The following is a 21,541-nucleotide window of genomic DNA, read 5'->3' on the forward strand; positions in this document are numbered from 1 at the left end:
CCTTGTATAGAGATTAGTGCTGCAAAGTTTCCTGGACACTAGTGGTATGTTCTATGAACTTAATTGCCCTTAAACAAAACACCATAACGAAAGAGGAAATATACACCAAATTAAAAAAAAAAAAAAAATTCAAGATAGGGCAGGGATACAGAAATGAGAACTACATATTTTGGCAGAGAAACCAGCAGAAATAGCAGAAAAAGTCATCAAAATGATAATATATCAGACGAGTGGAAGACTTAAATAAATCAATCAATTTTAAGGAGTTAGAAAACTCCAAAACTAGTAAAAAAAACCCCAAACCCTAAAATTCCTTTGGAAATGGGAAAATAGAATTGGAAGCAAAAAAATAACAACATCTGCATTTAATATTCTAGGCTAGGAAAGGTCCATGAAAAAACTGCAGGTCAGTGAAACCCATTTTAACAAAGGAGAAGATGCAGATGGGCACCATCATTACTACATGAGAGACAGAATGAAGAAAACAAAAGCCACAGTAAGCCCATTTCTATCTCAGACCTCTTGAAGTTTACTACAAAAAAGCACCTGAAGGAGGGAAATACAGAAAATTGTGTGTAATGACCCTACCTTGACGCACACACGGGAGATCTTGCTTCACTATTATCAAAGGAGAAGTTACTCCAGTGCTTTCTTTTTAAGGACAGTTTTTGATGTAAAAATAAGAATAGGTAAAGAGCATGGAGTCCTGGGTATGCCAATGAAACTAGGAGTTCTAGTGTGAGCCGCCTTGCAAGGAAACTCAAAACCAAGGGACCTGTAGGGCAAGTTAGAATATTACAGGTCTCGCTCCTCAAGCAGCTGCTTGGAAGTGAGACTGTAATTGCCTTGACCAAAGCGATCAGTCTTACGGTTTGGCTTTGACTGTTTTCCAAGTGGAATAAATGGTACATTTCTCAAAAAAAAAAAAAAACCTGTGGCAGTTTTCTCAATATCATAATTGCAGAATTTCCATGTGGAGGATGAAAAAATTAAACTGACAGATTAGTTCATACTAGCGCATGCCTTCCTCTAATTTTTTCTTTGCGTTAACATACAAATCCACCATGGCCTGCATTAAAGAAAATGGGCAAAGATGAGATTTACAAGTTCAAAACTACCCCTGAGACAATACCATACAATAATTTGGGTTGGAAGGGTCATCTGGTCCAGGCCCCTTTTCACAACAGGGTCAACATAAAAGCTACATTAGGTTGCTCGGGATTGGTCAACAAGCACAGTAATTATAGACACTCACTGCTTGAACAACAGAGTAAAAACTGAGTAGCTCAGTACTTAGTTCTAACTAGAAGAAAGAAGGATGAATGGAATTTGGCTATTTCACTAACTTAACAAGTGAAGGACTAATAGAAGGATAAAAATGGCAAAAACCGGCTGAGTGAGATATGACCAAGATCAACTCTAAAAGTCTTGGAAATAATGTAAAGAGTAACAAAGGCCAACTGCAGCACAAGGTAATCAATAGCTCTTTATCGGCAATTATTAGATCACAGAAGCACATCTACAATAGAAATGCTTAAACAGAAGACATTGATAAAACAAGAGAAAGTTTTTCTCTTTAGACACCAGTTATATCCAACTAACTACCTGTATAAGAAGGATCTATATATAGTCATCTAGCTCACATAGCACAACCTTACTACATGCTTTGAGAGGTTTCAGGTAAAAGTTACAATCAAGAACAAAATATCTGACAAAATTAAACAGAATTCTAGATTGGACTCAGTAGCTTAGTGCTAGGAACAGTAGCAGTTTCAAGAACTCTGACCAAACAAATAATGGTTATCGAGATATGAACTTTCCAGGTTAATTAAACTATCAGAAGTTTTCTGACATGTGATAGTGAAATACTGCAAGCTCCATATTTGGTAGTTCTGCAGGTGAAAAAGAGGCCAACATACTCATCCTGTAAGGAAAAATCCTTTAAATGAATGTTACATTGTCAACTGTCATTCATGCCTTACTGTGAAAGAGCATAGATACCATGTACTTTTTCTTGGGCAAAAAAAATAAGCGTCTTAGCACTCCAACAAAATCACATTGTACTGGAGCCTTTAGATTTATTTTTTTCTTTAATCAAACAGTTGCATTGGAAAGCGGCTGACTATGCCTCACATTTATTTAAAGGATGTATGTCCTCACAGTTGGACAGATTTTTCAATCACTATTTTACTCTCATCTCAGAGTCTCAATATCTTGCAATCAAGTCACCAAGGACACAAAAAGCTCGCATGTATATTACAAGACAAACAAGAGATATGAAAAACTGCCATAATATATACAACTTTATTTGTTTAAAAGTAACTCTCACAGGTTGTTGCATGCCTCTGAAACTCCATTTTCATTTACATATTAGTATGGTACGAATCTGTTAAAACCAAATACCTGATAACTGAAAGTCAGAACTCGTTTTCTTTCTCAGTCAACACAAGTCTTTTTGGATCTAGTCACTTTTCAGACAGCTAAATGGACACATAGAATACTGCATGATAATCCTCTGATTCAGAGAAATTTGTATTCCATTTAACTTCTATGTTTGTACTTACTGACAGCTGTAGTGACACATGCAATTTTTCATGAGAGACTGGAAGAATCTCTTATTCTTGCCTCACTAATACCATCCAGATTTCTTAAATATTCGAAGTCTGGCCATTAGCTCCTAATCTTTAAAAGCTGCCTTGTCAAAAGGCCAACTCAAAGGAAGATGGGTTTCTGGCTTACTGCAGAGCTTCCCAAAGGTCTAGCAATATGACCTGCTTGAAAGTAGAATGCAAAAGTGAAGAGCAAACAAACAGCACAATCTGGCAGGCTTGGATGCACTCAATTTTTCCCTGCTGCTTGTTCTGTCCTCTTCACACCTAAGAGCTGTTTATCTTGCTTCCTTCCTGGGGAATGTGGGTGATTAATTCTTTCGCTTCTGGGAGAGGCACTAACTCATCCTACCAGATTTACCGCAACAGGATAGTAGACCCTGGGCAATGTGACTGCAGACCATCTTTGTCATGCACCACTCCTGAGAAGCATTCATCTGGAGAATTACATGCTTCAATTGTCTTGCTGCTAAAGGATATTTTTGGCTTAAATTTACCCATGGAGACCGAGATACCACATTCACAAACATTTTTATTCCTTTGGAAAGTCTTTGTTTAGGTCTGTCTGGTTTAGATTCATCCTGAACTGTATTCAGCTCTGGATGCACTGAACCTTCAGAGCAGCATATGAGATTCACACAGCCTCACTGACGGCTTCAGGAAAGCTGGAAAAAATAGACTCAAATTCAGCTTGTCAGCTTCTCTAAAACATTTCAAGGCCAATAGGTTCTTCCCCAGTTAATCCACCTTCTGCTACTGAGCATCTCTCTTTCCACATCCTTGCTGGTAGTTTTGTAAATGTTGATCATTTGTGACAGGGATGTTTTCCCCTTCCAGGTTTTTTTTTTTTTGAGCTCCACCTCTTCTACAACTCTTTCCTTTAAGGCTAGTTATGGAAAACTCTGCTTCCCAGTTTTGATGTATTACTTGATGAATTTGCAGGCATTTCAGAGACTCTGTTAATTAATTTATTGAGTTGTGTTTCATTGACTCTATTCCTCCTATTTTCAGTCAGTTTTGTCTGCAGGTCCATTTTCTTCCTCTTAGAGAGTAATCAGCTTCTGACAGACAGGAGATTTATCATGGACATATGCCATTCCTTGCAAAACTGATATTGTCTACATGGTGCCAACTGCCTTAATCACTTTCTTATTTTCCCTGAATTTATTGTGCCAACAAGCCTGAATTCAAATCATAACAGTAAAATTTCTTGTGCTTCTGCAAAAGCTCTCAAGGTGTCCTCAAAATTAAGAAACACAGATTTTGAAGAGGGAGTATAATCAAAGAGAGCCACTCTGAGACGGATTTACATGCTTTAAATCCTGTATGACTTGAGGGACATGCATCATTGCAATTCATACCAAAGGTTTTCAGTTTCAAGCCTCCTGAATCCAGAAAGACTTTCACTGTCTTTTGCTTTTGAGGTTGGGGGGTGGGAATAGCAGCCAGCGCCCCATAAGGGATAAGTTGTGCCTTTATGTCTTAAGTCAGCCTCCACCAGTCAGTATTGATCTGATAACTAGCTTCTTGTAACAAAATCCACACTCCAAAAGACAGCTTTTCTCCATGGTCTTTAGTCTGCTCTTGCCTACCGAAACCAGAAGTCCTCTCATAGGATTAACAGAGTTACAAATTAAAGTTCAGAACCATCTTACCTGCTTCTACATAGCTCCTGCCTTCCTAATGACCTTTCCAATGGTTCCACCTGGGCCTGCCTGCCTCCACCTTGCTTCTTTTCTGAACAAAAAATAGTCTAAAAATGCTTTTCTCTTTTGGCCATCTGGACATTGCTGTTAGCAACAAGGACTTGACTTTGCTTCCATGTCTCTTTTACACTTAAGCAAATCCATCCTATTTCTGTTACCATATGTGACATGAAGAGTTTGAGTGTGTAATAGAAGAGAATCTCATCAATAGCACTCAGCTCCACCCAAAAATGCAAATGTATTATTTCAAAGCATAAGTGAAATGAAAACACAAACAGCACAGCCTGACAAGTTTAGCAGCACTAACTGCCTTTCTTCAGTCACTATCCAGAAAAACATTGTTTTGCTGTCTCTTCTGGGCCTTCTCAAATCATTGAGGAAGAGACTGAGGAAACTGATGCTTTGTCTCCAGTTGTATTTGTAAAATACCCTAATTGCCTCTTACCGAGACAGAACAACATAGCTGCAGTTCACAAGCCACATGCCTTTAAGAAATAACAGAGGTGTTCTTGATGCAATGTGTAGCACTTCTAGCCCATCTTATGAGTTTTAGAATCTCTCAAAGAAGCTCTTTTTGGGTATTACAATTTCCCCTACCCTTTCTTTTCTAATTGTCTTCCCTTCCTCTCCACTTTCTGCAATAGCTTCTCAATCCTCCTGCTAGGAGCTGCTGGTCACAAGTACATTAGCTAAGAAACAACATTCCAGATTAAACCACATATTTCCTAAAAATAAAGATTCAAGATGGGTTCTATGGAGAATTGTGTTCCCTGTTACCAATTTAAGTATAATAATAGAAAAGAGCAGTTTATCAGAAATAGAAAAATCTGGTCACCAAAGCCAAATGGATGGTCTTACAGGAAAAAATCCAATGTGTCATTAATTAACTTTCTCATGCAATCAATAAGCAACACAAACACAGGACAAGTGGTTTTCTTCCCTGCTCTGAATATTACCACAAAAAAAGAAGAATAATTTTTCATCAGTTATTTGTTTGTTTGTTTTTGTTTGTTTGTTTTAAGGATGAGAATGCTTATTTGGACTAGTCACATGAGGTCTATGTCATCAACTGGAATTCACTGACCATTTTTAACTTTCTGGCTGGTTCAAGACACTGACACAAAATACATCTATGGGATAAACTCTTGGAAATGTCCTAAATATTCCTCAGATGTGTCTGGTCTGTTAACTTAAAAGAAAGCAAAACCAAAGCATACCTTTTTCCTATCAGAACAGGAGTAAAATCACTTTGGTCTTGTATTATACACATGTATTTTCATTTGAAGTGGCAAAGAGCTAACAGTCTAAATTAGGTAGATTAGCTTAGAAAATCATTTTATTTAATTACCTTGTGTCAGGTTTTAGATTTTCCACAGTAGAATGGGTTTGATTTGTCGTGGTGATCGATTTCTCCTTTTCACCATCACTTGCTCCATTTTCAGTTGACACAACCTCATACTCTGGAAAATTATAGTAAAAAGAAATTTTCTTAAATAACAGGTCTTGCTTGAGCTTCTTCATTACTCTCTGTTTTCTTATCCGATTTCCACTCCCATATTCTGTAAGGACATCTTATGTGACCCAGTTGGGACAATAGCATGCTAAAATTGTTAGAAAAAAGAGATCCAGTTCCAGATTGCTGAGTGCCTAGACCCTCATCCTTCCTCATAATTCAGTTATGAGATAGAAGATACTCAGCAACTCACCTCTACCCAAAGGTACACTAGTGACAACATTCCAAACACAAACAAGCATAAGCATTCTGGAGTTTGGATGGAAAAGTAACAAAGATGAAAACACAGTTTCTAAATGCTTAAACCTTGATTAAATTAAAATAAGACCTATATTGTTAAGATTTCCAAAGGAAACTGCCCAACTAACTTGGATTGTGCACTTAGGGAATCTTCCAGTTTTGAATGAAATAATTTTGCGTGAATTCATTTCTGTATTTATAAGATTTATAGTCTCACTACTTTCTTTTCATCTCGCTGGGATATATAACCAAGCAGAAGCCATGCTCTGAACAAGGAATTAACAACAGATGTTTGGGAAGAAGATATCCCTTCAGTCATAGCCCTGTCCAAGATACAGTCTCTCTCTAGCAGGCAACCTCTGTTCTAATTCATAACAACCTCTTCTAATGAAGACACTGAGTATATTGCTAATTTTCCGCTCTTCACAAAGAAGTTCACAACCTCCCCAGATCCTTCCTAAAACCTGTCTATAACAGCAAATGCGGCTTTGCCAAGTATAAGCTGGCAAAGAAGAATGTTTTCAAAGAACATTTGCAATGACCACTTAGATCTACAACACAACAAATAAAGCAGTGAGGCCAGAGATCACATATCAACAACTACAAAACCCATAGAAAACTGCTTTCCTGCTTTTTTCTAATGATATTATTAATTTTTGAGATCTTAACTAAATGCTTGGAAGCTGTAGGTCATTTTTTTTTTCCTAAATTTTTCAGTTCTCAATACAAGGAGACACATTTGTTAACACAGAAAGACAAAACATCTGCCATGGCATCTAGTGCTAAAAAGGAAAACACTCTTAATTGTTGCTGGACTCTCAGATCATCACTCCTACTAAACGCAGGAGATGCGTATGTAAATGAGCATACACACACAAATTGATCTGATTTTGAACTCAATAGTGTTTCCTTTGCAAACTCATATGCAAAAAGCAGACATCAAAACCACTGGGGTAACTTATGTAAGACAATGTGGTTAAATGAAAATGCAGACTGGCCATAAGAAAATATGTTCTAAAATTCCAAGCTTCTAAATCACAGTAATTCTATTTGAGCAATTATATAGATGTATGCTCATGCAAATTTCAGATTACTCATTGCAATAGTTTACAAAGAGACCTCTACACAGCATCTTTTCATGTTTACCTTGTAATAGACTCAGTTATTTAGAGCACATACAGAGCAACAGGAAACTTTAAAACAGGTTTAAAAATATGTCAGAAAGTGATCATGAAGAAAGGAATTACTACTGATACTGAAGATTTAAAATTTTCCCTGTTCAGAAGTCCTCCCCACAACAGTCACCCATGAACAGCAAAAGACCAACTAATCATTTTTAAAAACCAACTTGTGGACCTGCAGGAGTAGGTGCCTCAGATGAGAGGGGAAAAATAAAAACAAAGTAAATAGAGGCCTTTTACTTTAGCTCATTTTTTTCAAGTGGGACACCAATGCAATGACCAACATTAACATTGAGAATTACTGTATATTTGTCTAAAACATACCTGTGCTTTCTCTCCACACATTTCCTTTTTGGAAACAAAGACCTTTTTCTATATAGCCATGAAGGGCTGAAATAACCACAGAGAATAAAAGAAAAAAACACCCAGGAAAGCTCTTATCTGCCCTAATTAAGCCTCATTAGAGAAATTCTGTTTATTAGGAAGTATGGGAGAGAGGGTGCATATCCACTGCCTTACATACATCCAGATAGAGAATGAGTAAGCAACTTGCCAGGAATTCAATCTTTGTGCTTTCTGCAGCTGCAAGTCGATATGTGATTTGAACTTCTTAATTCATTCAAGTTGGAAAACACAGCACATGTGAATGGGCACGCACACCTGTGCGCTCATACACACAAATAGCTACTGAGTGCATCCAGTACCTGTTTGTTACTCAGTGCACAAGACAACAAACTGTCCTACGTTTCTGTGGCAACACAACAGGAGTAGCACAGCACCAGCAAAATGGTCTTGATTCCTGACATTTGCAGCCTTTACAAAAACAAGGAGGTAAGCTTGATCACTGTTTTGGTTATTATTTGTCAGACCTTTCCATTACTGAAGCACAACTTTGTTTTTAGGAATACCCAATACAATGAAACCTTTCGTGCATAGCTAAAAGTGAAGCAAAGTAACATTTTCAAAAAATGGCTCAAAAAATTACATTTTCTATTTTCCACAGCTCTATCTGAAACAGTGCATTCAATCAGATGATTGAAAAAACATGCACAAACTACAAAAATAAAAAGAGATGACAGAAAACTTGATTTAAGTCCGTCTGAACAAGTAATGTCACACTGATGCCAATATGAAGTAATCACTGTTTTCCGAAAATGGAATTCAATGCCTTCCCTTGAATTCAGAAAGTGCCCTTGGGTGAGTCATTAACTGAATATTTTTTTGAAGTTAGGATGAAGGAGACAAGCTCAATGAGAGTATTTGTAAGCTACAGAATACAAACATGCATTACACATTGAAATTAAAAAGAATGAAGATGGTTTTTATGGGAAAGCTGTTACATCTATATAGGAAGATAGCTAGATTAAAACCCAAAGTTTCTGTCAGTAAAGCCAAATAAGTATTAGTCACAAATTCTCCAGAAGGTTTTTATCTTTTCTGGAATGGGGGAGGGTTTGCCAGGTGTCCTACTTTTCAAAGAATAGTCTTATAGAAAAGAAGCAACTTAATGGAAAGTTAACTTTTGCAAATGCTTATTACAACTGAACAGAGTAAGGGTTTCCACCTAAAGTCTCAGAAGCAACAGTGAATGTTTCTTGCTCTATATTTCACAAAACAGATTCTCTTAACATAGAGAACGTGATGACTCTCTGGTGGGTACAGCAAGCATTCTGGCGGCAGAGTTCTACTGACTTCCTAGATGGATGTAAGGTTGAATTGTGTCTGGCGCACTGATCAACAGCATCCTCTAGTCAAGGAAGATGTTTACATTATGTGTATGCATCTATATAATAAAAACTACTGTTGCATTGCTGGAACTTCTTGACTAGATCTTAGCAGGTCCCATATGTACACAGAGAAGACAGAAATTAAGAGAAGATAAAGAGTCAGACTTCTTTTGTTTCATCACTGACACCAATGATATAGTTGTGAAAATCTTGTTCTCATCTAGTAGCCTTTTCTTATCCACACTGGAGCTGACAGAAACACAAAATAAAAACACTGAGGCGTAAGAGTCCCTTGAGACTAAAGTATTTTATGAACGGCATAAAACCACTGTGAAAGTAAAAATAAGCTGAAAATAAAATATTCTGATATAACAGAGTAAAGAAATCAAACCAACCCGTAACAGTGTCATTGTCTGGTTTTTCCCAATCCAATATGACGAAAGTTGGACAACCCTCAACAGTCACCACTGTGAGATTGGTGGGAGGATTTTGTGGAGGACGAGTAGGTTCTTCCTTGCTGCCAGCTTCTTCTTGAGGAAAATGTTCAAGAGAGCTTGTAATAGAGCAAGGGACATCATCATCTTTCTTCATGTACTTGACATGAGGGGCTAAGAGCAATAGGAAAGAACTGTTATTCAATACAGAATGTTTTCACAAAATATCAACACCATTTCACTTAGTGCACATCTTCCATCTCAGGGTGCCAAGTAAAAATCTGCACAAGTAATCAAATTCAAACATAAATATTTAAAAATAGAAATCATATCTTCAATAGTAAGATGATTGTTGGAGTTTTTGTTGCTGTTAGACCTGGAATCTGCACTGCCTTCACCCCATTTCCCATTGGCATCACTGATGAAATATTACTCTGAAGGTATTAGTGGGTGATATGCACTGTTTGACAGAATTAACTTCTGTTATAACATAGCATCATTAACTTATCATAGAATGTCCTGAGTTGGAAAGGACCCACAAGGATCATTGAGTCCAACTCTTGTCCCTGCATACGACAACTGTAGTTCTTCTATAGTAAAATGACACTACAACTCCATTTTCAGCTTTTGAGTGTTATGCTAATACAAAGATTTAATGCCCATCACCACTTTGTTTCACCAGAAAGAGTAACAAGTTTAGACTAGAGTAATTCTGTAATTAAACTTGCAGTTTTCGATGTGACTGGAAAAATCTTAACCCTTTTGAGTTGGACAGGACCAAGACTTGGAACAAACCTTCCAAGGCAAATGTCTTATACTCTGTACTTCCTCAAAATTAGGAAGACTACTGAAGACAAGCAGTTCTAAAATTAAAACTTCTACTGGATATAAACAATAAGCTCTTGCCAGAATGACAGTGTCTTCAGAAATGTAGTATCCCTTACCAGACCAAGGAAAAAATCTGAAAAATCCTATCATACGAAACCATTTCTTCCTGTCATCTCATCTTGCTAAACTCTCTAGATTAATGCAACAGCAATAACTTGACTCCTTTATCATCTAGTCTAGTATATTTTATCATATTACTAGACTTTCTGAATGTGCACAGCCTGGAATGAGAGGTGAAGCATATACAATGGGTACATATCCCTCATGGTAAGGTGCACTGGTATTGGGGCAATACTTTTCCAGTTAATGCTTGCAAGGCCACGGGAAGATTTTCATTTGTTTTGGTGGAATGTGAACAGTGTGCAGTTGTAGTACTGTTGGCATACAGCAAGAGCCACAACACATTTGTGGGTAATACTCTAAACTAGGAGGTGGTAGCAAGGAAAGAAAGTAGAAGAGAAGTAAAATTTAGTCAAGAGTATGCTGATGGTCTACACTACAGTGATTTTGCCTCCAAATAACCAAACAAGATAATTTTGATGCAAGATAGGTCAGTCTTCATATATTCCCACAAATAAAAATACCATAGCTGTTGAAATCCTACCTTGGTACCTTGGTTTGCCTGAAGAGTCTGTTTCTGATGTAGGACTTGAGCTGAAGACAGTTGCATCAACTATGGGAGAGAGAGTTATAACTTAATTGCACTGGCTGTTTAGCTTGGAGCTTGTTTCATGTTCATAAAATATATAGCACTATTATGTTGGCACACGAACTCCTCTAAAAATAGTGACAAGGAAACCACAAGTTTGGTTTCCAGTGTGTACAACTTCCACAAAATTTGAAGGAAATTGAAAGCAAATATGCTGGTGAGCAGAAATGTGCTAGGTCAGGATTCATGACAACAGTGTTGTGTTAAATAGCCACTACACTGAACAGAATCTTCTCTTGGATGCAAATGCTAAAATGGACCTCAGTGAACAAAACATAATATATTCACAACAAACATTTTCAAATAAATCTTGCATCTGGTCTGCACTCAGGGTCACGAGTTCATGATCATTATAAGGAGACAAAAATTTCAGGGTTGTTTTAAGTCCAGGAAAATTAGAAACAGTATAATTCATCTCAATAGTTGTGTATTTTGGCTCCAAAATTAATTTTAAACACACCCTTCCCCAAGCACATTCCTGTATAGCCACTTTGAGGAGACTTAGGTCTGAACTTGTAGTTAACTCTAAATCTAAAAAAAGGCAAATTACCAGCTAACCACTGTGTTTACTCTAATAGCAGCTCAAACCTGTTGAGCGCTATCAGTCACTGTCAAACAATAATTTAAAAGCATGTCCCGTGCAAAAAGAAATGTTAAGGAAAAGAAGTGCCTTATCTACTCCCTTCACAGATTTGAAGTAGCTGCCAAGTAGTATTGAGAGCCTGATAAGCATGTACGGATTTCTAGGAAGATGAAAGGGGCAACCATGTTCTCATTTACCAAGGTGTGTGCCAGAAGACAGCCAGAGGAACTCAGCCAAATGAGAAAGGTCGTAAGGTGACATAAAGGAAATCAAAATCACCTTGGACAGAAATCTTCTTATACTAAATATATGATGTATCAATATAGTTTGGGAAAGGGAAGCAAAAGGAAAAGAAAATGAAACCTTTATGTTTGTAAAAAACAAAAAACAAAACCCCCAAAATACAAACCACCAAAAACCATAAAACAAAAAACCCCAAACCAACCAACCAAAAAAAAACGACAGAAACACCCATCCAGAACTGTCTGTAATATGCTTACCATAATACTCTGGAGTTGCAAAAGCTGTTGGTGTCTTATATGAGGTTCCTGTCCTCACAGGTGTTGTTGGTCCAGCAGGTTTAGCTATAATGACAAAAGGAGGAACTTGTGGCAACAAGGCATTCATCATTCAAAAGAGTGAAACTGCTTTCTGATTTTTTATCAGAACTTGGATTTGTGCTAACTACTTCATGAAACAAGTACTTTCATTGAAACGATGATACTCCCTCAAAAGTTATGCAACAGCTTCCAGATGGATTTGGGAAAATTCCAAGTTGTCCTTATTGTCAGTATAACCTACTCCTGAAACCCATCAGGAAAACTTTTTGCTACTTGGAGATTGTCTCAGCGGACTTCAGTCAGCTAGAATACGACCTGGTTTAACGCACAGAACCACTGTACACAGAATGGTAAGAGGATGCTAAATGAGCTGCATTGACATTTCTGATTCTCAAATAAAAGAGCATATTTCTTACTGAGTTGTAAGATGGAATAACTGAACTCAGCAACTGAAACTTGGATTGTTCCCTGAAATATAGCTAAGGTCCTTTTATTCTACTATTATTCTACTCTCAGTACAGCACATGTATTATTAGCAAGGCTAGAACTGGACTGTGTATAAAAGCACCAAGTCCTTAACTGTGGTTTGCGTTAAGAGTTTAACTATAGAACAGTACTGGAGCTTCCACTAAATGAAATGAAGATGCACTTCAAATGAAGGTGAGAAAAATGCAATGAAGTCCAATATTTTCAACACCACATGACCCAAGGAAAAAAGTTTTCTGTCTGAACTGATCTACTCTGTTGTAGGCACCCTAAGTCAGGATGAAAACTGATTGACAAAGGGAATATTATCTCCCATAGTTAAATAGCTGTTTTAAAAATTATTTTGGATTACGTGACATTGCTTTTACTCCTCAGCTGTTATCACCTAATGAAAACAAGCTTCTAAGAGGCAAACAATGTCTTGATTGTTTTCAAAATAGCTGTAGGAGACAAGAATTACATTCATAAAACATGCAGATACACCCAGATAGTCACTGCATGACTGTGAAACATCAACCCTCTAAAAGTCGAGAACTACATAACGTAGTTACATTCCCTGTATGTATGACACAGATGAATATGATGACTGAAGGTAGAACTCTGGTGAACCAAGTTTAAAACAACAAAAATTCCTACCTTCCATTAATTTCCTTAATAAAGTGTAAATTTATTAAGATGCTCAGTAATAAAGTTTCTCTCTCTATTTTCCACTGATTTCCTTAATAAAGTGGAAATTTAATAAGATTCTCACTAGAGTACAGTTTCACAAAGGTTCTGGAACTCTCATGTTTCCATTTTTTTCCATTTAGGAGACTTTCAGTGTCTGCATAGAAACCTTCCTGTAATACTTATCCACTGAATAAATAAGAAAGATGCAAGTGAGAAATTAATCTGCGCTAATGAGAAAGAGAAACAAGACAGAATTATGAGAGGGAAAATCCAAGGAGAACATTGAGGCAAATTTTTCCTGTTAGTACTGTGGAACAGTCTCTCAAGGGAACCAGAAGAAACTCAATTATGATGTTTAAAACTAAGCTGGATAAAACACTAGGAAACATAGAAAAAGGAAAAACTGCTACTGGCCCCGCAAGGAAGAACCAGATCATCTAACCAATTTATTCCATCTTGAATGCCTAGGAAGGTTTGGTAACTGCTGACTACCACATAACCTGGTCTCTAGTGAATGGAAAAAGTGTGAAATTTCAACACAGTAGTAAATTAATTAGACACTTAATGAAGAAAATTAGCATAGATCCCATTACGAGCAAAATAATATGTATCAAGTCAACATATTTTTATGTTACAGCTTAAGACTGACAATGTCTTACGTTCTGTTGTCGCTATTACTAAGGAAACACCACTGATCAACAGTAAGTACAGACACAGCATTTTGATTTTGGCTCTGCTATTGATTAAATACACAGCTTGTTCCATCCAGCTTGGAGATTCTTGCTTCTAATCTGCTGCACAAAATACTAAAGAATTATTTAGCTCTTTAGCACCTCAATAGCACTGAAATGCTATTTACCAGTGAACTACAGAGACTAAAATGAAGAGAGAAGCACTTCTCACTATGCTAAGCATAATGAGATGATAATTTCTGACTACCTGGAATTAACATTAGCCTAAGTATTCTTATACAGAATCCACAGATGAAACATGCATAAGGATACTGAATATCAGCTCCAGGATAAAATTAAAACAAAATAGGAAATGTGAAAGTTTCTGTGTGCTCTTTTACAGATACTGAGAAGCAGGAATGCCGTAGCAGAGGAATCAAGTTAAACTCTTTGCACATGAATTAACTCAGCGCGGTCTGCCTCCCAGTGCAGTTAGTTTTATGGGTGCCTATTGGTTTGTTATTTGCAGTGGTTAATGGATGTGCCATATACATGGGACAGAATTTCTTTACAAATAACTAACTAGGAGTATGCATGGAAGCATAATATTCAATATCTCCCATCTGACATGCACATTAAGTAACTAAAATGCTATTTGAAGACATGAAACGTTCTTAAGGTTGATCTTCTTACAGAATGACTTACATTATGCTATTCTGCTTTCAGCTCCCTTACTAGGGATGATTTTTGACATAACTAGTTTAGGAAAGCAAAAGGAAAACAGAGTTTATGTATGAAGACAAAAGACACAAGGCCCTTATGTTCCGAAAGAGTAGTTTCTATACATATCACAGACTACAGAAAAAGAAGCTATACTATAAAATTCTCCTATACTCTGCTAGTCAGTTTAGTATTATCTCACACAAATTATTTATGCTGAAAAGGCTCAGATACCTGGACTCCCTGGTTTACCAGTCACAGTGTTTGGAGGCAGAGGCTTTCTTCGCATTTGTGTAGGCTTGACAGGAGGTACAGGAGGATGCCGAGGGCCAGGTGATGTAGTTACTGAATGACATACAAGACAGTGTTATTAATTATTTAACCTCAAATTCCATAAAATCAGAAACCCATTATGAATGATATTCTGGCTTCATAAGCAATGTTACATTTAGTATCAATAGCAGAGAGGTGACGTTAGGAGCTGAAGTGAGTTGTATTTTCAGCCTTAAATTCTTTGGGAAGTGTGTGCCATGGAGTTTTAAAACAAGCTCACACTGAAAAAATGTAGCTCCTTTGGGATTTTGTACAAGTGTTTCAGCAATTTATTTTCTATGTAGTTACTCATTTCTGTCAATGGTATTTTTTTGGCAGCCAACAGGATACTTCTTCCCACAGTAAACACCGCCTCAGTGTACTTGGAAACATCTTCAGTATCCTACTCACAAAATTCCTAATCTTTTTGTACTTTCTATTTGATAAAACCAGTCACCCCCAGCTGGAAGCAAAAGATGTAGCAAAAGGGAAATTATCATTAGGGACACCTTAACCTATGGTGTTCAAAACTGAAAAATGAAAAAAGTCACTGTCACTTCACGCACTGACATGGCTAGAGACAGTAATTGCATCAGGAACTCCTGAAGCACCCAACTAGGTTGTTTCAATGTGCAGTTCCAGCCAACATCTATTCAATTAATCTCATAAGGTCCTTTGAGAACAAGGTCTGAAAGTAGAGCCTAAGCCTCCTAATTCATGCTTACAAAACGTATTACCATATTTTCCAGGCAATTATAAAGGATTTTATTATGCAAAGGAAAAGATTTTTCTTCCACTATTCACCTTCGTACTTCTTAAGAAAAAAAACAGGAGATATGTACAACACATTTATGTAACAAAAGACTTGTTGTACCTAACAGGGGAAAATCCTGAAGAGTAATATAATTCTTACAATTCTGCCAATGTCAACAAATATGCAAGTTGCCTGAAACTGAGTTACTGGCTACACACAGTACCTCCGGCCCTACGTATCAGACCTTAGTTTACCCTATAAATAAAGTGACTGTGGGCAAAAAGCGAACTGATCCAAAGACTCATTTGGGAGACCCTTTTTTGAAATACTTACAATATACACCTCCTAGTTCTCTGTTTCCTTTTCCTTTTGGACATTTGCTGTCACTTATAAAACACATTTTTTTAAATCCCTCAGATCAAGACAGGAAATAATGGTCTATCTAATTCAGGAAGATGTAATGGTTTTGAAAATAGCATTTGTAGGTTTCATACTCATTCCCCAGATGGAGATTAAAAACATATGTCTAAAGAACTGGAAAAGAGTAATAAATATCTGTTATCATACCCTAGATACTACTACATGGTAGCATCCATTATTAAATTTCCCCCTGCCCATATTTAGAAAATGGGATTGTCTGAGATATTTATGGGGTAAAAATGTGCAAGTATTGACCTGTCAGTGGTTTCTATCCTATTTTCTGAACAACACAAGTGCAAGTTACATGAAAGCCAAATCATCGCATTCTGTGGATTGTGTCACAGTTGAATCTACTATACTGCACTCTGGAAAAGCAAGAACCCCTAACCTTCCCTTCTGGAAAAGCAAGAACCCCTAACCTTCCCTTCTGCTACTTCCACAACAATTTTGGTGATGGTATGTGATGCTACCAAATCTAATTAACAATGTATGGAGATTGAGCTTGTAAACAAGCACATACAATAGAACACAGGGATTTTGTGATAGCATAGATTCTTGTGAGGACAGTGGCATGGTGAATTATTAGGATTTATTTAATATCAGGGGTTGTTTGTGGGCAGGGAATGTATTCCTTGACTGTCACTCTTCACAAAAAAGGAAGGTATGCAGCCTCTAGGATAGACTCCTAACACATCAAGCTTAATTCTTGTGTGCTGTAGTCTACTTTTTCATTTCTCATAAATAGCCAAAATGTAAACTTTTTCAGTTAAAACACACTAAGTTCTGAGAAAAAGTAAATGTATTTAAAGAGAAAGTAAAATATTGGCTAACTTATAGCAATAGTTGACTAATTTGCCTCACCTCTTTGCATGGTAAGATCATGGAACAGATCCCCCTGGGTGCTAGGTCAAGGCACATGGATGACAGAGAGGTGATTAGAGACAGCCAACATGGCTTCACAAGGGCAAATTGTGCTTGACTAAACTGTTGGCTTTCTAGGATGGAGTGACTGTGTTGGTGGATAAGGGAGAAGCACCTGATGCCACCTATCTCAACATCTGCAAGGCCTTTGACACAGTCCCACACAACATCCTTGTCACCAAATTGGAGAGGTATGGTTGTGATGGATTGACTATTCAATGGATAAGGAATTGGCTAGGCAGCCCCATCCAAAGAGTTGCAGTCAACAGTTATATGTCCAAATGTAGGTCAGTAACAAGTGGTGTCCTTCAGAGATTCATATTGGGACCAGTAGTGTTCAACATCTTAATTAAGGACATAGACAGTGGTAATACTGCTTCCACTTCTGGGGTCCCCAGTACAAGACAGACATGGACATCTTAGAGTGGGCCCAGAAGAGGCCATGAAAATGATCAGTTGCTTAGACCACCTCTCCTATGAAGGCTGAGAGAGTTTGTGTTGTTCAGCCTGGAGAAGAGAAAGTTCTGAGGAGGCCTTATTGCAGCCTTTCAATATTTGAAGGGGGCTTATAAGAAAAATTAGGAGAGACTTTTTACCAGGGCCCGTAGCGATAGGACAAAGGGAAACAGTTTTAAACTAAAAAAGGGAAGATTTAGATTAGCTATAAGGAAGAAATTATTTACTGTTAGGGTGCTGAGACACTGGAACAGTCTGTCCAGAGAACCTGTGGATACCCCATCCCTTGAAGTGTTCAAGGTCAGGTTGGATGGGGCTTTGAGCAAACCAATGTAGTGAAAGATGTCCTTGCTCATGGCTGGGGAAGGGGAGGTAGAACTAGCTAATCTTTAAAGTTCCTTCCAACCCAAACCATTCTGTGATTCTATAATTCTGAATTTTGACATGCATAGTAAGGGAAGAGAGCTGAGATCACAGAAGTATACAAACAAATTATGAAACAGTAGTAGATGATTTCACAACCATACCAAACTGCCTGTTATGATTGCAGTTCAAGGTATTGGCTTACTTCAAAGCTCTAAAAGCTTAACTTTAAACATCTAGTGTCATAAGATGAGTAAAAGCAGATATAGATGTTCCTTCAAATCTACGTGCATAAAAAAACTTTCAGTCTCTGCAAATCACAGGCTGAATTTACTTAAATACACACTGCTGCCTGATATTCAGTAACCAAAAATGTAGAGACCCATCCTTGTTTGCATTTTACAGTCTGCATCCAGCTGCTGCTAATGGTATATCGCATTGGACTTAATCTTTGCAAAGTACAAACTTCAGAGTGAATAAACTTTAAAAAGATGAAACACCAGCACTCAGCTGTCAAGATAGGCTCTTGTCTTTGTGCAGGTAAATTAGGCAGAAAGGAAATTCAGCAGGGATTAGGAGCAAACAGCAGTTCATGAGTTAGTGAGAGGCCCATCTTTGTATCTGTGTTTTTAAGTCTAACAACATACTTTCAAAGGAAAATCAAACTAAAAGAGCAGCTGCAGCTGAAAAGTATATCAAAAGGCAAAACCAAGAAGATTTTATTTTCAGTTGGTTTTGCCAGTAAAAAGGCCACTGCTAAAATGAGCTTTATTCTAGGTTATGCTAATAAAAAAAATTTGTGTGTATACATGTGGCATACAGAAACACTCTATACTACAAATTTTCAGCTGAAACAGAAAATGGCTAAGAAGATGGCTAGAAAAAGTGAAATACAAAAAACCCATATTTGAAAGCCTATTTGGGGAAGCCCTTTTTCAGTAAAAATATTTAGATTGTTTTGAAAATATGATTACAAGATTTGCAAAAAAAGTAAAAGTGGGAAGCCTGGTATAGCACAAGTAAAATAGTTGTAACCTTATTTACTCCACTGTGTTATTTTGCTTCAAGCCTAACATTCTGATATTCCTAACAATCCTAACATTCAACAAAACTTTCTCTTAAGTGCATGGACAATTTTGTTATGCATTCTCCCTACTCTCTTTTGCTATGTAGAAACTATTAGTCTGAAAAAAACTCAAGTGCTTACAGTATTGTGTCTGCTTGATCATAAGGATACAACGCTGATGGTGCTAATTTTTAATATACAGTATATGCTAGCAACTAAGAAGTGACCATGAAATATTCTTATTTTTATTTCTTGTAGTAGCATCCTGAAACCAAGAGAATGTGCATTGATGAGGATGACCAAGAATTGTTTTCTCTTCTTCAGTGGAGATGTTTTTTGTGTTGGAAAGGCAATCTCTTTATTTTTCATAACTGTTAAAAATTGCTGTATTGTCTTCTTTTGTGAACCTTACCAGCAAATGGCTTTTCCCAGGTATGACTGTATTCCAAAGGTTTTTTCACATCCATGCCAATTTCTCTGGCAATATCCTCGGGTGTATATACTTCATCTGTGGAAAAAAAAGGAAAAGAAAAACATATCTACAGTGCAGTACCAAGTCATAGAATACTTCTATATTGTATATGTTCAAACTGTCACTAACATTAAGGGCAAAAATGGCATATATGGTCCATCTATATTTTTTCTGATAACTTAGTTATGCCTGTTATCTTCCTATTCAAGTACATAGAAAATGTTCTTGGTCTAGAAGATCCTGCAACTTCATTTTAAACATTCCTATTAAAAAGTATATTTGTAAAGAGAGAATAAGATTAAGAAATAAAAGATGAGTCAAACCAAGATTATACATGGAAAGGTAAACACAGAGAACATTTTAGTTTTTCAATATACAGAATAAAATGTCCATTGATTCTTGCAAAGGGCAAAGCTCTCCTTTCCAAAAATAAGATCTTAAGTTAAATTCTACATTGAATGGCTAGAGCAATTCTGTACCAAACATATACCGTATTTGGAGCACTGGAGGCAAAGTGTACATAAAATTTAGTTTGTATATAAAAGAAAGTCCTATTTAAAAGCTACATAAACACATTTTTAAAAAAGTGAAGTAAATGGCATTAAAAAGATAAACACAACTACTCCTGGTACAGAACAACTGTTTCACATTTTGATTTTATAGGACAACAGACTGTTAAATAAATATGCTTTTCTTATACAAAATAAGTATATCTGCTTTACAAAAACTCTATATATAGTGGAGTGACAAATTACATTGCACGTTCATCGTGTTTGTGAAAAACAAAACAAAACAAAACAAACTCACTGTTTTTCATGAGATATGGAAAAACTCCTGAAGGTTAATGAATATATAAAAACAAAATCTCAAAATTAAATTAATGATCAAATTCCAAGCCTATTCAAACATGATCTAAACATGTCAACCAAAGATTTCATAGATTCAGCTTGTTTTGAGATTAAACTAATATTTCAACAGCAAAAAGTAGATAATTTTTCAATTATTTTACTATTATTTGGTCATTATTACTAGGCATACTTTAGGAATAGTTGTGGTGTGACATTAAAAATGAGATTGAACAGAAACTCTACACTCTCTGAGTCTCAGTACTCCTCATATGGGAAATTAATAGTATGGAAGCATTAAGTTATTTACTTTAGATTAAAATAATCAGATGTGTAGTAAGCTGAGAACAAGAGACAGGTCACCTGGTACCTGTGACCAAAAGTTCTAAACACATTATATAGTTTTATGTAACTGCAATTTGTCTTCAGGTAACTAAAGTGGTTAATTAGATATTCAGATATAGAAAGCACCAGAGTGCTAATCAATATTTCATGTGAATGATCTTCAAGGAAAAAGATGCATGAGAAGACCAGCACCATGCTTAAAAAGAAAAATAATCTTGCACACCATGGGTCATAGTCAGAATATATTTAGTTTCTTAGCTTCACCTCAAAAATAAATATATCAACTAAATGTAGCCGTACATTGACTAAATCACACTAAATAACTCAAGTATCCATTACAAGTCTAATTTAGTTTTGCACCTTACAGTGCCTAGAGAAAAGCATACCGCTATCCTCCTCCTTACAATCACATATAGAATCATAATCATTTCTGAGTTATATCAGCTAGGAATGAACAAAATATTGTATACATTTGGATTGAAGAAGTACTTTTTTTCCAGAAACTTGCACTGTTGCTCTGCTGTTGGTAAAGTGGTAACAAAAAATATGTCAAAGTTTCAGAGAAAAAGCTGATCAAACCTCAACACTTCCCTGTTGACAAAATCTGCTTTTTGAATGGTCCAATGTACTTTGAAGTTACATTAAAGTTTGCTGGTGTTTTCACACAAGGTATCTGCACTATCAAACAGCTTGTTGTATTTATCATAATGTAACTTGCTTACTATAAGCATTTTGACTTGCCACATTAATCCAAACTTTTTATAGAACTGAGAATAGATGTATTACTTGCATGTGTGTTTGTGTCTTCTTTTACTTCTTTTTTTTTTTTTTTTTCCTGGAAATATTAATGGGGTCTGGAACACCTTAAAACCCACCACTGCATCTTAATAG

At 36.5% G+C, this 21,541-nt stretch overlaps 1 protein-coding gene across 19 annotated transcripts in view; it reads right to left on the reverse strand.

Annotated features, from left to right (window-relative positions):
* Positions 1-21,541, reverse strand: part of ABI3BP (ABI family member 3 binding protein) — a 162,935-nt gene that overhangs the window by 15,703 nt on the left and 125,691 nt on the right. For all 19 annotated transcript variants that reach the window (XM_082073943.1, XM_082073940.1, XM_082073934.1 and 16 more), the window contains 6 exons: positions 19,401-19,496; positions 14,931-15,041; positions 12,091-12,174; positions 10,903-10,971; positions 9,372-9,584; positions 5,664-5,775 (listed from right to left, as the gene is read on the reverse strand). In XM_082073943.1, the coding sequence (XP_081930069.1) occupies positions 5,664-5,775; positions 9,372-9,584; positions 10,903-10,971; positions 12,091-12,174; positions 14,931-15,041; positions 19,401-19,496 (685 nt within the window). The remainder of the gene's footprint in view (positions 1-5,663; positions 5,776-9,371; positions 9,585-10,902; positions 10,972-12,090; positions 12,175-14,930; positions 15,042-19,400; positions 19,497-21,541) is intronic.

Source organism: Streptopelia decaocto (assembly GCF_964273445.1).
Source record: "Streptopelia decaocto genome assembly, chromosome: 1".
Lineage (NCBI taxonomy): Eukaryota > Metazoa > Chordata > Aves > Columbiformes > Columbidae > Streptopelia > Streptopelia decaocto.